Source organism: Haplochromis burtoni, unplaced genomic scaffold (genome assembly GCF_018398535.1).
Source record: "Haplochromis burtoni strain Fernald_Lab_line unplaced genomic scaffold, NCSU_Asbu1 Contig_218, whole genome shotgun sequence".
NCBI classification, from domain to species: domain Eukaryota; kingdom Metazoa; phylum Chordata; class Actinopteri; order Cichliformes; family Cichlidae; genus Haplochromis; species Haplochromis burtoni.
The window spans coordinates 49,785-62,874 of NW_024582579.1; the positions used below are offsets into that span (position 1 = coordinate 49,785).

The 13,090-nt window shown below is 38.1% G+C and overlaps 2 protein-coding genes across 7 annotated transcripts in view; both read left to right on the top strand.

Moving 5' to 3' along the window:
* The window catches only part of LOC102304809 (NACHT, LRR and PYD domains-containing protein 5-like), a 45,571-nt gene extending 37,148 nt beyond the window's left edge, over positions 1–8,423 (top strand). Inside the window, exons 1-9 of one of the 6 annotated variants that reach the window (XM_042226578.1) lie at positions 7–296; positions 1,902–1,928; positions 2,131–2,253; positions 2,558–2,680; positions 3,535–3,598; positions 4,388–4,607; positions 4,705–6,490; positions 7,702–7,875; positions 8,226–8,423. In XM_042226578.1, coding sequence (XP_042082512.1) covers positions 1,921–1,928; positions 2,131–2,253; positions 2,558–2,680; positions 3,535–3,598; positions 4,388–4,607; positions 4,705–6,490; positions 7,702–7,875; positions 8,226–8,403 — 2,676 coding nt within the window. In that variant the 5' untranslated portion in view covers positions 7–296; positions 1,902–1,920 and the 3' untranslated portion in view covers positions 8,404–8,423. The other 5 variants (XM_042226582.1, XM_042226583.1, XM_042226579.1 and 2 more) reach the window with 5 other exon arrangements.
* Positions 1–13,090, top strand: part of ngly1 (N-glycanase 1) — a 20,031-nt gene that overhangs the window by 5,781 nt on the left and 1,160 nt on the right. The window lies entirely within an intron of this gene.

The following is a 13,090-nucleotide window of genomic DNA, read 5'->3' on the forward strand; positions in this document are numbered from 1 at the left end:
CTGATGAAACAGGTACAGAGTGAAAGAAGGACACACAGCAAACGTATGTATTTTACCTTTTATTTATTTTCTGTCCTGCTACTAATGAATTATTAGCCAGCCAGCTTTCTTGTGAACAATGTTAAATATTTCTATTAGTACACATCATCATGTGAAGCTGAGGTTGATTATATGGGATAATGTTGTCCTCTGAAAGGGGCTCGTGACCACAAAACCTTTGAGAACCTCTTTTCTGGACCGAGGAGACTGAAGGTTTCCCACTGCAGGCAGAACAGACTCTGTTGGAAGGAGTAAAAGTGAGACATGAACCATTAATTTGTTTTGTTCTGTTTTTTGTTCTGTTTTGTTTTCAGATATTTGTTATTTAAGCTCATCATGGCTGACATGACTGTTAATGCCTCTGGATGATGAGCTCTCTGTGTAGTTTATCATATTTGATTCGGGTTGGTTGGGTCATTTCTGGTAGCAGGGCTCTAGACTGCAACCAATTGGGTCGCAAATGCAACTAAATTTTTCAATGGTGCCACAAAAAAAATCCTATGTCGCAGGTCTCCACAACTCTGACAGTCTCCGTGTGATCAACAACAAATACACATTATGCCCATATTGTGGTCTAAACCAATCTGAGATAGTCAGGAGCAGGACCTCTCTGATTGGCTGTGGTCCAGATATTCCTGTAGTCCTTCACGTGTACGTTTGAAAGTGCAGGTGGATAGAGGGAGGTGAGTAGCTTGAATAAAGTGATAGCAGGTGAGAGCAGGTAAACGGATTCCACACAAAGATGTAAACACAGAGCGCGGACCCGACGCATCAGAATCAGCTTTCTCTTTCTCGGCTTTCTCACTCGACGGCCGTAAATGGACACGCCGTCAGGGCTGAAAGCCGACAGCTCACTGATTCTGATGCGTCACTGATTGTGGGTAGTGAAGTGTTATTCAAAACTTTGTCGGGACGCAGAGTCCTACAGTTCTTAAGAAAATTAATATTCAATTAAAATGTTAAACACTCTTCAGTAAGTGGATAATTTATGTTTTGCTGTTTAAAACTTTCACTTGATAGATGAAATTCAGTAGCCAGGGGCAGGAAATTCAGCAAAACATCAGAACAAAGCAGTGACATTATAAACTTGTTTAACTAGTCGGACAGTGTGGGCGTGTCATCCGGGTACAGTGAGCACCTGTATTCAAATCATTAACATCTAAGAAATAAACAAGGAAGTGAGCTACAGAATAAAACACACTGATGGTGGACACTTGGTAAGCTTTGAATTATTTTCATTTTGTTCCTTTCAAAAATGATTTTATTTTTCATGTTTTGTTGTTTATAAAATTCTTTTTAATATATTATTTTAAGATGTGTCTTTAAATCCTGCAGTGGTTACACACAGTCTGGCGGGGAAGTTATACAAGTGAAAAATAGCTGAAGTAGAGGATGCTTTCTAGAATGTGTGTTATGTGCCAGGAAAATACTTTTACATAAATATTGACTCAAACTCCTGAAGCATAAAGTGATGAAGGGAGTAAGACAAGACCTTAATAGAGAAAGAACAGAATCAGATCTTATCCCAGTGCAGACAGCAAAGAGCTGCAGACAGACGGTGTTCAGGAAGATGATGAATAAATTAATCTTTGATCTGATTTATATTATATGTTTTTTTGCATTTTTGTTCTATTTAATCTTCTGTTTGAAAAGTGTAATCATCACAATGATTGTTTGTTGACACTTTGATGGTCAGATCGATTTTTTTGACAAACAATGAAACCTTAGTTATAAAGTAATATAATCTAAAAGTATAATTATGATTAAACAGGTCACCACCTTGTAGCTATCAAATATCTCAATAAACAGAAATAAAGCCAAATTATAATCTGTGTTTTATTCTCACTTTTCTCTTCCATCAGGTGACTGCAGGTTACAAACATGGAAAGGTATCACACTCTAAACCTTGTATTATCTTCACTGCTAAAAGAACAAATACAGAAATGTTTTCATACTACATGCAGTAACTTCATCATCTGCTCTCTCTTTTGCTAATTCATTTTAACCCTGCGGAACTTTTCAAGTATATGTTTCACCTGGAGAGTAAAAAATGGTAGATATATAACCTTTCCTGATTCCTTTCCTCACCAGAGGACCAGACTCTCCTGAACATGAACCTGAGCCCAGTCTCAGCTCTGTAACAATGAGGAAGAGAACCACTCAACAGGAAGACCGTCCTGACTTTAAAAGCAGGAAATTGTCTCCTGATGCAAAGTAAGAATTAACTGAATGGATCCATGAGTAATCAGTGAGAAGTTTTAGTTTGCCACACGTGTAATCATTTATTATTATTATTATTGTTGTTGTTGTTATTTTATTGCTGTGTTCATAAAAAGAAAAAACACAGCAACAAACAACAAAAAAAAGAACAGAAGTCAAAGTTGTGAAGAGCATCAAACTTTTTAGCTTTATTGTAATATTATCACTGTGACTAGATCCAAGTTTATTCAGTACTTTTCGTGTCAGAAGGCTAAAAATGTAATTTCTCTGCCTGATTGTCTTTTTCTCCGTTCAACAGGATCACTGAGGCACCAGATGCCCCTAAATCTGAACCTGGACCCAGCTGTGTGTCTTTGAAGAGTGATCGGTCAAAGTTTTTCATCTTTGAATTTAAAGGAACAAAATCCGCTCCTGCTGAGAAGTAAGTTACCTTATAGCTGTGTACTACATTGGGCCTGACATCATAAAAGCCCTGCATTCCCTGCACTGGCCATCATGCTGATTATAATTTATGTAGTAATCAGAAGGAATGTGTCAGCAGATAGTCAGTTTGACTCTGATACTGTGGGTGCCAGTTTTGCTTAGAAAGGTGAAGTGATCCACAGCTGTCTGTGTGGTGGCGGAAACCATGAGCTGCTGGAATTCTCTAAATATTAAGTTAAAGAGCTTCAATTCTTCCTTTATATTCCCAGTGGAATATAACCAGTGTTTCTTTTTTTATATGATCTGCATGAAATAAAATGACAAAATCCATTAGGATGTTGCAAGATGATCTTTTGTAGTAGATGTAGATGTAGCCTAGTGTAAGCGTATTCAAAGTGTCATCATATGATTTTTTTAAGTGTATTTTTAATTCCTCAGAAAAAAAATATCTGCTGCTGCTCTAAGATGCTCTTCTTTGCTGCAGGTATTTTAAAGACGAAAAAGCCACATTTTCAATAAAACATGTCAACACAACAAAATAAATCAGATTTTTTTTCTTATTTTTTAAAAAAAATATTTTTAATCTTTATGATGATGAAATGTACAGGGTATATCCATAATATGGTCATTGCAAGAACACACTCAAGTACAGAACCATCACTGACCTGCGGATTTTGGACTAGTGGAGTCCAATAAATGAATAAATCAATAAGTCTAAAAATTAACATAATAGGTTTGTGACAGCACAGTAGCACTTTTTTAATCAGGATGATCACCAAACAGTAGAAGAAGAAACATTTAGCTTGTATTTATGTGCAAAATAGTTCTGATTTCATCATGGTGTCTCCACAGAGCCGATCAGGAGAGTCTTCAGCATAACCAGCAGCATCAAACTGATCTGGACTCAGTATTTAAGGTTTGTATATGTACGCCAACCTCTGTTTGTAATTATTTTAATTTTTCACAGTTCAATATTCATCATAAAATAATGCCAAATTTCCACAAATAATTCAAAACTGAAATATTTTCACTTGATTTTTTATTTATAAAGCATTTTTTAAAACTAAGTTTCAAACTGCAGATAAAGAAGAGAAGCAATAATGGCAATTAAAAAAATTATGTGCAGAAGGATGAGGAAATGATTAAACTTCTTTGATTCACAGTATCAAAAACTGAGCTAATGAGCAGCAGATCATTGGGACCTTGATGAAAGGAGTCTCGGGATTACGATGTGAACGAATCAAAGACTGAAATTTTCCAAAGATCTGAGTTTTTGTTTATATCATCAATGAATTGAGTGGCAAAAGATTGTTCCCCCTAAAATTGTCAATAAAAAGCATCATGTGATGATAAAATTACTTAAAATTGATGGATCAAAGCAGGCTTTTTTGTAAACATCATAAATACATGTATTTATTTATCACATTTTTTCAGTTCAATGTTAATAATTACTGTTCTTATATCAATAAGAGCCAAAATGACAATCCACAAAAAAAATATTCAGAAATGTTATACAACGATAACATTTTTGAATTATATTTTTTTTCTCTGACAGGAGTTTTATTTTTATGTTTTACTTGCATATATTTTAACACTTTATTATTTTTTTTTCAAATTGAAAACACACAAAACAAATCTGTGAAAATTTATTTTTACAATGAAGATCTGATTTTCGTTAATTCAGATTGTGTCATTTATTTTCCAGATGCTGGAGGAAAACATTATCACTTTTGTGAAGAACGAACTAAAGAAGCTGCAGAATGACCTGAATCCAGATTATTCAGAGTGTCAGAGGGATGAACAGAAGGTGTTGGACAGTGAGGAAGAGAAGCAGAGAAGGAGCAGCAGAGAGGCATTTCTGAAACTTGCAGTTAACTTCCTGAGAATAATGAAACAGGAGGAGCTGGCTGACTGTCTGCAGAGCAGTGAGAGGATTTCTCTTCATAAATTCAGTCTTTACATGAATGAAATTGTCACATTTTCTATAATCATAACACTCATGTTTCTGGTTCTTCCCTGTAGAAAATCCTGATCCACTTTGTGAGTATACATTTAAATGTAACCTGAAGAAGAAGTTCCAGTGTGTCTTTGAGGGGACTGCTAAACCAGGAACCCGAACCACTCTAAATCAGATCTACACAGAGCTCTACATCACAGAGGGAGGGACCGGAGAGGTCAACACTGAACATGAGGTCAGACAGATTGAAATGTTTTCCTGGAAACCAAACAGACCAGAAACAACAATCAGGTGTGAAGAAATCTTTAAAGCTTCAACTGGAAGAGACAAACCAATCAGAACAGTTCTGACCAAAGGAGTGGCTGGCATCGGGAAAACATTCCTGACACAAAAGTTCACTTTGGACTGGACTGAAGACAAGACCAACCAGGACATCCAGTTCATTTTTCCATTCCCATTTAGAGAACTGAATTTACTGAAGGATAAAAAGTTCAGCTTAGTGGGACTTATTCATCACTTCTTCACTGAAATCAAAGAAGCAGGAATCTGCAACTTTAAAAAGTTCAAAGTTGTGTTCATCTTTGATGGTCTGGATGAGTGTCGACTTCCTCTGAACTTCCACATCACTGAGATCCTCACTGATGTTACAGAGTCCACATCAGTGGATGTGCTGCTGACAAACCTCATCAGAGGAAAGTTGCTTCCTTCTGCTCACATCTGGATAACCACACGACCTGCAGCAGCCAATCAGATCCCTGCTGAATATATAGACATGGTTACAGAGATCAGAGGGTTCACTGACCCACAGAAGGAAGAGTACTTCAGGAAGAGACTCAGAGACAAGGAAGAGGCCAACAACATAAGCTCTCATATCAAGACATCACGAAGCCTCCACATCATGTGTCACATCCCAATCTTCTGCTGGATCACTGCTACAGTTCTAGAGAGTTTGTTAAAAACCAAACCGGCTGGAGGGAAGCTGCCCAAGACACTGACTGAGATGTACATTCACTTCCTGGTGGTTCAGACCAAAGTGAAGAACATCAAGTATGATGGAGGAGCTGAGACAGATCCTCTCTGGAGTCCAGAGAGCAGGAAGATGATTGAAGCACTGGGGAAACTGGCTTTTCAGCAGCTGCAGAAAGGAAACCTGATCTTCTATGAATCAGACCTGACAGAGTGTGGCATTAATATCAGAGAGGCCTCGGAGTACTCAGGAGTGTTCACACAGATCTTTAAAGGGGAGGGAGGACTGTACCAAGAGAAGGTGTACTGTTTTGTCCATCTGAGCATTCAGGAATTTTTAGCTGCTCTTCACGTTCATCTGACATTCACCAACTCTGGTATCAACCTGCTGGAAGAAGAAGAAACAGCCTCAGTGCAGACTGGAGAGTCTTTAGTACAATATTTCTACCAGAGTGCTGTGGACAAGGCCTTGAAGAGTCCAAATGGACATCTGGACTTGTTTCTTCGCTTCTTCCTGGGTCTTTCAATACCAGCCAATTGGGATCACCTACAAGGCCTGCAGGCCATCAGCTCACAGATAAATCAGGAAACAGTCAAATACATTAAAGAAAAAATGAATGGCACTCTCTCTCCAGAGAAAAGCATCAATCTTCTCCACTGTTTGAATGAATTGAATGATGACTCTGTAGTGAAGGAGATCCAGAATCACCTGGGTTCAGGACATCTGTCTAAAGTTAATCTCTCTCCTGCTCAGTGGTCAGCTCTGGTCTTCATCCTACTGTCATCAGAAACAGGTGTGGATGTGTTTGACTTGAGGAAATACTCAGCTGCAGAAGAGGCTCTTCTGCAGCTTCTGCCAGTGGTCAAAGCCTGTAAGAAAGCCCAGTAAGTATCCAGTAGGGCTGGGTATCGTCACTGATTTCTAGAATCAATTCGATTCCGATTCACAAGGTCCCGAATCTATTCAATCCACGATTCAATTCGATTCAATTTGATTCGATTTGAATGGGGAAATTTTACCTCAGACAGTCAGAAATATTATAATTCTGATCACGTATCAGTACATTTACATATTTTTATATCTATAAAAAGAAAGCTGACACTTGGGAGACTTTATCAAAAGTGTAAGCATCACAGCAGATGGGATTTTGTAGCAGATGATCTTAAAAATGTTCTGCAGTAGATCAAAAACGACAGAAAACCATTAATCAACATATGAACATGCTGTTGAAGTGAAGCAGAGCAAAGTTACAGCGGTTTTATTACAGACACAGCTAAACGTTTTGCAATTTTGTATAATTTTAAAAAGTTAAAATTTTTTCAGTAGCCTATTGACAGTAAGGCTGTCAGTGCTGTAAACAATGGTAGACTTGTGCGTAACAAGCGAGCGAATAACCCAGAAAACAGATCTTTAGATGGGAAACTATTCTTGAAGTACACACACATAGAGAGAGAGAGAGCTGTGGATGAAGTGTGATTTTATCATGGTGGAAGCAAAACAGCAAAAGTAAGAGGAAATTCATGACGATATTTATGTGAAGCAAAATGTGAAGCGTAGTTTGGATCTTCTTTTGCTGCTGGTTCAGTCAATATTGTTTGGAGAGAGATAAAAAACCTCCAGCTTCAGAATCAGCGCACAAAGGGCATAAACACGAAGCGTGGGCCTGCCGAAACCTAAGAATCAGCGAGCTGTCGGCTTTCAGCCCCAACCTTGTCCACGCCTGTGCCGTCGGGTGAGAAAGGCAACTTCTCACTGATTTTGATCCGTTGGCGGGTCCGCCGACCCGTGTTTACATCTTTGTGCAGAATCCACATACCTGCTCTCATTTACTGTTTTAGCTGTGTTGTGGTTGTTGACATTTTGTGAGGTTTAATCTGAGATTCTGGCGTTTCGTGCTAAATAAATGTATATTTAAAAATCGATTCAGGATTTTAATGAATTGATATCACGTTATCCAAGCTAGAATCGATTTTAATCGATACATCAATAATCAAAACCCACCCCTAGTATCCAGTTTAATCCTGGTGAGAGACTGCGTCAAGGTGTTTATTTATTAGAGTTTGGAAAGTTCACTGATATACTGATATGTTTCTAGGTTGAGTGGCTGTAAACTCACAGAGAGAAGCTGTGAGGCTCTTTCCTCAATTCTAAGTTCCCAGTCCTCCAGACTGAGAGAGCTGGACATGAGTAACAACAACCTACAGGACTCAGGAGTGAAGCTGCTTTGTGTTGGACTTGGGAGTCCACACTGTATGCTAGAAACTCTCAGGTTAGCTGACTCTTTGTTTCAGGAGATTTGGATATTTCACAACTGTTATTATTTTATAGATTTTAAGATGTTGTTTCTGTTGTGGTGTAAGCTCTGAAGGAGAACAGTAGAGTAGAAAAACACACACACTTCATAAATCATAAAAATATAACTTTATTTATGATTGTCTATCATAGCAAAAAAGACAGAAAGTCAATGCTTTTATTTCTTTTTTAAAACTGAGTGAAGAAAAGACAGTTTGTTTGTTTTTGTAACAACTGTAACTGAAATCTGAATCTGTTAATTCGACTGCATTTACATTATCAAATTCAGTTCCTTACAATGATGTGACATGTTGTATGTGTTTGAAGGTTGTCAGGCTGTCAGATCACAGGAACAGGCTTCACCTCTCTGGCCACAGCTCTGCGCTCCAATCCCTCCTATTTGAAAGAGCTGGACTTGAGCTATAATCACCCAGGAGACTCCGGAATGAAGCTTTTGTCTGATCAAAAGGAGGATCCACATGTGAAACTGGACATACTCTGGTAGGAAAAGAGGAAATAAAGCTAAAAAAAAATTTTTCTCCAGCATATTGTAAAGTAACCACTGATCTGATTGCCAGTAATACAGTCTGTATGTCCAGTTAAATGGGCAGCTGTGTTTGGGTGAATGACTCAGAACCAATCGCAGTTAAAAGCCCATCTGTGGGCACACAAGGAAGCTAGTGATGTGCGATACCACTGATTTCCTTTCCAATCCAATACCAAGTAATATTCAGGGTGGTATCGACGATACTGATCCGATACCGATACTTTATACAAAAACGTATTTTATTTATTGTATCTCAAATTATAGCGTCATAATGATTACAGGACATCAGATTACTTGTTCTTATCACTTAATAATGCAGAGTTCATCATATAGAAATAAAAAAAACTGAAATTGTGCGCTATTTGAACACCTTGCCTGCCTGCAGCACTAAAGGACTCCACGAGAGAGGTCTGTCTAGCCCTAGCAGCATCTGTCCCTGTCCTCTTCAGTTCGTCTCAACATATGCTCGTCATATTCTGTGATATGATTTACTCTGAGGTGTTTGACGAGGTTAGTGGTGTTGCCACAACCATACATGCCAACCCTCCCGATTTTTCCGGGAGAATCCCGGAGCCACCATTCTCCCGAATTTCCACCTGGACCACAAAATTGAAAAACCATATCGCAGAATTCCTAGCATGGCCCAGCCAATTCCAGTTTCCAACAATGGCGGCAACTACTTAGTTTTAATATTACTCTTATTTCTCTTTCTGGGTTGCAAAAAAAAAAGAACTTTTAACATATTTTCAGGTGAGAATGTGTGTGAGCTGTGTAAACTTCAAATATCTGAGCCTACCGACACATCGTTTTCAAACCCCCGCGGTCTTTCGCTACTCGGGTTAAACATGATATATAAGTCACTTTGATAACTTAAAAATGTTATTGTTTGGCTTTTTCAGTGTTTTATTTGTTCGTGAGTAAATCGGTTTGGCTGAGATTAAAGTTATTACATTAGATTAAATTAAATTTAACTTTATTAACCCATGGAGAGGGTTCCTCCGGGGCTTTCACACAGCTGAATAAACATCAAACAGAAAGCTAATTAAAGAAAGTGTGAGACGGTCGAGAGTTTACGTCAGCGCCCGGTTATATTTTAGACAGCAAGGAGCAGACGGCACAGTTTCACTCCACCGAGGGAGCCTGTGACGTACTACCCGGCTTTCTTTAGACCGCGAAGGCCGGTCATCAGGTGGAAGCAACCTCTGAATTTGGACACCCCCGCTGTTTCCGGGCCGGTTAATAATAACGGTGACGTTTAACGTATTTTATCCGATAAATAAACCCTGTAAAATGTATTTATCATCCATCCCCCCAACAGCCCTTTTGAATGTCTCCCTAATTCTGAGGTCTCAAGGTTGGGAAAGTATGGCCACAACACCTCACCTTTTGCCACATGTATTGCAAACCACGTCTCAGCTGTTTGTGGAGGTAAAATACGTCCGCACAATTACGCTCAGTCATTGTTGTGAGTGCGCGTGCCAAGGGGCTGCGAGACATTTATACAGCCGTATTTCGCACATGACTATGAAAGGCGGAAGAGGAAGTAGTTCCTTTGAATGTAGACAATCCGAATGTTATAGTTTCTTTCCACTGTGTTTCTGTTAAAGATAAACTACAAATTTAACCTAAATTACTGAAATATCGATATTTTAATGTGAGAATCGATTCTAGAACATAAATGATTGGTATCGGAGGAATCGATATTTCAGGATCGATCCGAACATCACTAAAGGAAGCATTCACAGCTTGAAGGAGAATGTAACAAAAGTCTGAAAGAACTGGACAGGCAATTAACTTTGACAGGGTGACATTCGACTCTTTTGCCATTTTAAATAAACAAAAAAATCAATGTATATTTACAACCATACAGTCACAGTATACTCAGAAGGAAATAAAGTCATGGTTAAAATAAATACAAAGATATCTGTGTTAGATTGTAGAAGCAGGAGACAAGCTGGACACAGTGTTCACCTGGACAGCTGACTTTGAACACACAATATCCTCAGCAATGTTGGGCTTTGAAAAAGCAATTAGTTATAGTTCCTAGTTACTTCCCCAAGTTAGTAACTGAGTTACAATATTAGAAAAGTAACTAATTGCTAGGTAAAGTAACTATTGCGTTACTTAAAAAAAATGTTTAACCCTCTGGGGTCCAGGGTGTAACTCTACTTTTGATTTTCCCTCTACATTTCACCTCTAAAAACTGTTTATCTTGCCTTGTTTGGTATCATTCTTTTCAGCACAACCTCACATGTCTGAATTTACTGTATTTTTTATTTTGACATACTGTATTAACACAATTGATCTAAAATCACACATAAAACATAAAATCAGGAGAGTAGAATTTTTTTTATATTTTTTTACTGTAATAACCACAAACATGTTTAATGAATCATATTTCATAACTTTAAATGCAAATAGAAATTGTAAATTTTAAAATCCTGACACCATTTACATTGTAATATGCCTTTGGTGGCTTTTTGGAAGCACCTGTGACATTCAGCAGTCGCCTCATTTTTCTGACACACAATACAAAACTATCAACTACACTACAAACTAACTATGCAAGACAGCACACTAACTACACACTCCAAACACACTAAACGTCACAAATCTCTCACATCTCAAAACTCTCTCTCTTTTTTTCTGCTCTCTTTCTTTCTTTCTCTCTCGCTCTCTCACCGAGAACACTCCTAAAACTTCTCCCTTTTCCGAAACAACCAAATGCCATGTTGCCATATCATTTTTTGATTGGTCGACATGGCACATTTTTCCACCAAACAATCAACAGGCAATCTTTGTGCACATGCATCTGCAGACACTATGCGCTAAAGCACATTTTTTCTACATTTCTAATAGTTTATGAAGAAAGCCTTGTTTAGCTTTAACATTAGCATTTTTTGTGATGAAAGTATTTAAGAAAAAAACATTGCGTATATGTTTTTTGTTTTTTTTATCATGACTCTGGTTTTACGTGGCCTATCAACACAATTTAAAATCTGGCACATGACATAGCACCTTGTCACTATGTCATCTTAAAGTGGTAAAGTGGTCATGTGATTGGTTTACCACAACTACTTTATTCTTCCTCAGCCAATCAGCAGCACTCATGCAATTACCCCTCCACCCCCATCTCCCGGTCAGCTGAAGACAGCTTTAACCGTGTGTTGAAAAATAGTATTGCGACCGCACTGCATTTTCTTGTTCATTACGGGTAATGGCGTTGCAACGATAGAAATAGGAATTAGATAGATTACTCGTTACTAAAAAAAGTAACACCGTTAGTAATGCCGTTACTTTTAATGCCGTTATTCCCATCACTGATCTTCAGCATATTTACATGATGATGAATGAACTATAAAGACTTTCCATGATGCTCATGCTGCCCTGATGCCTCCTGCTCTGTTATTCCCACTGACACTTCTGGTGGAAACATCTCATAAACAACAGGAGAAAGACGTGCAGGTTCAGTGGAACCAAAACCACAGACTCTGAGTAAAATCTCGTGGCCATTTCAAAATATCTGTCATCCACAGCAGTACAGGTGGTAAATAAAGTTAAGGAAAGTTTATGTAATGGTTTAGAGGTTGCACAGAATGACATGTTTGTTCAGATTTAGAAGGTAATGGACAATGTGAAAATTGTGTTGTGACTGGTCAGAATTAGCTCACAAAAATTAATAAATGTTTTTAAATATTTATTTTGGAAAAAAACTGAAAATGAAAGTTAATTCTTCACCAGCTTCTAGCTTTGTTTGACGGTGTGTAGGACAAACTGGATGTCACATACTCCCAGAAACCTTGAAAGCCAACCAGACTTTGAGGGTATTTCAAGGTTCTTTATTTGTCACATGCATAATTATACAAGTATAACACACAGTGAAATGTAACCTGACACGCTCCACGACATGTGCAAAAATGGGGGGGGTAGAGAAAGAACATTATATATATATTATATACATTAGGTGAATGTGCAGTAGTAGCAGCAAGCAGGTGAATTCTGTACATTAATAAGAATAGACAATCTGACTATTTTACAGAATATTTTCCCACCAATGCTGGAACAACAATGACAAAGACAGAAGCTGACTCAGACTCAAATAGCTTAAAACCTATGTGATTATAAGAACGAACAAACACATTGTAGTGACAGAAACACAGGGAGGCAGAAAATAAACCAGACTGAAATCAAGAAATGCTGCTACAAGAAAGTATGAAACCAATACAGAATATATAATCATGAAACCAAGAATAATCAAAAGTGAAAAACCAGAATAACCCAAACATCCCAAAACTCCAAAAATCTATCATGACATCATATTACACTTTTGTTTCATTGCTCCCTCCTTACCACATTCATTGTTATACCTTGCCAGTGTTTTGGGTCAGGTTGTCTTCCCAGAGTTACTCTCAGTTTGGAGCTTACTGTGTACCTTGATGCCAATAAATGCTGATCCACTGTAAGCTTTAAAACAGGATTTTGACTTTACTAGTGTCAAATAAAAGTGAAATAAGCACTTGCTATTTCATGCAGTCAGGCCCGGCCCTAACCAATCTGGCGCCCTAGGCAAGATTTTAGGTGGCGCCCCCCTACATCGGCAGTGTAGTGTATGTACTCACAAGAAACCGAATAGCTTTGTCTTTGA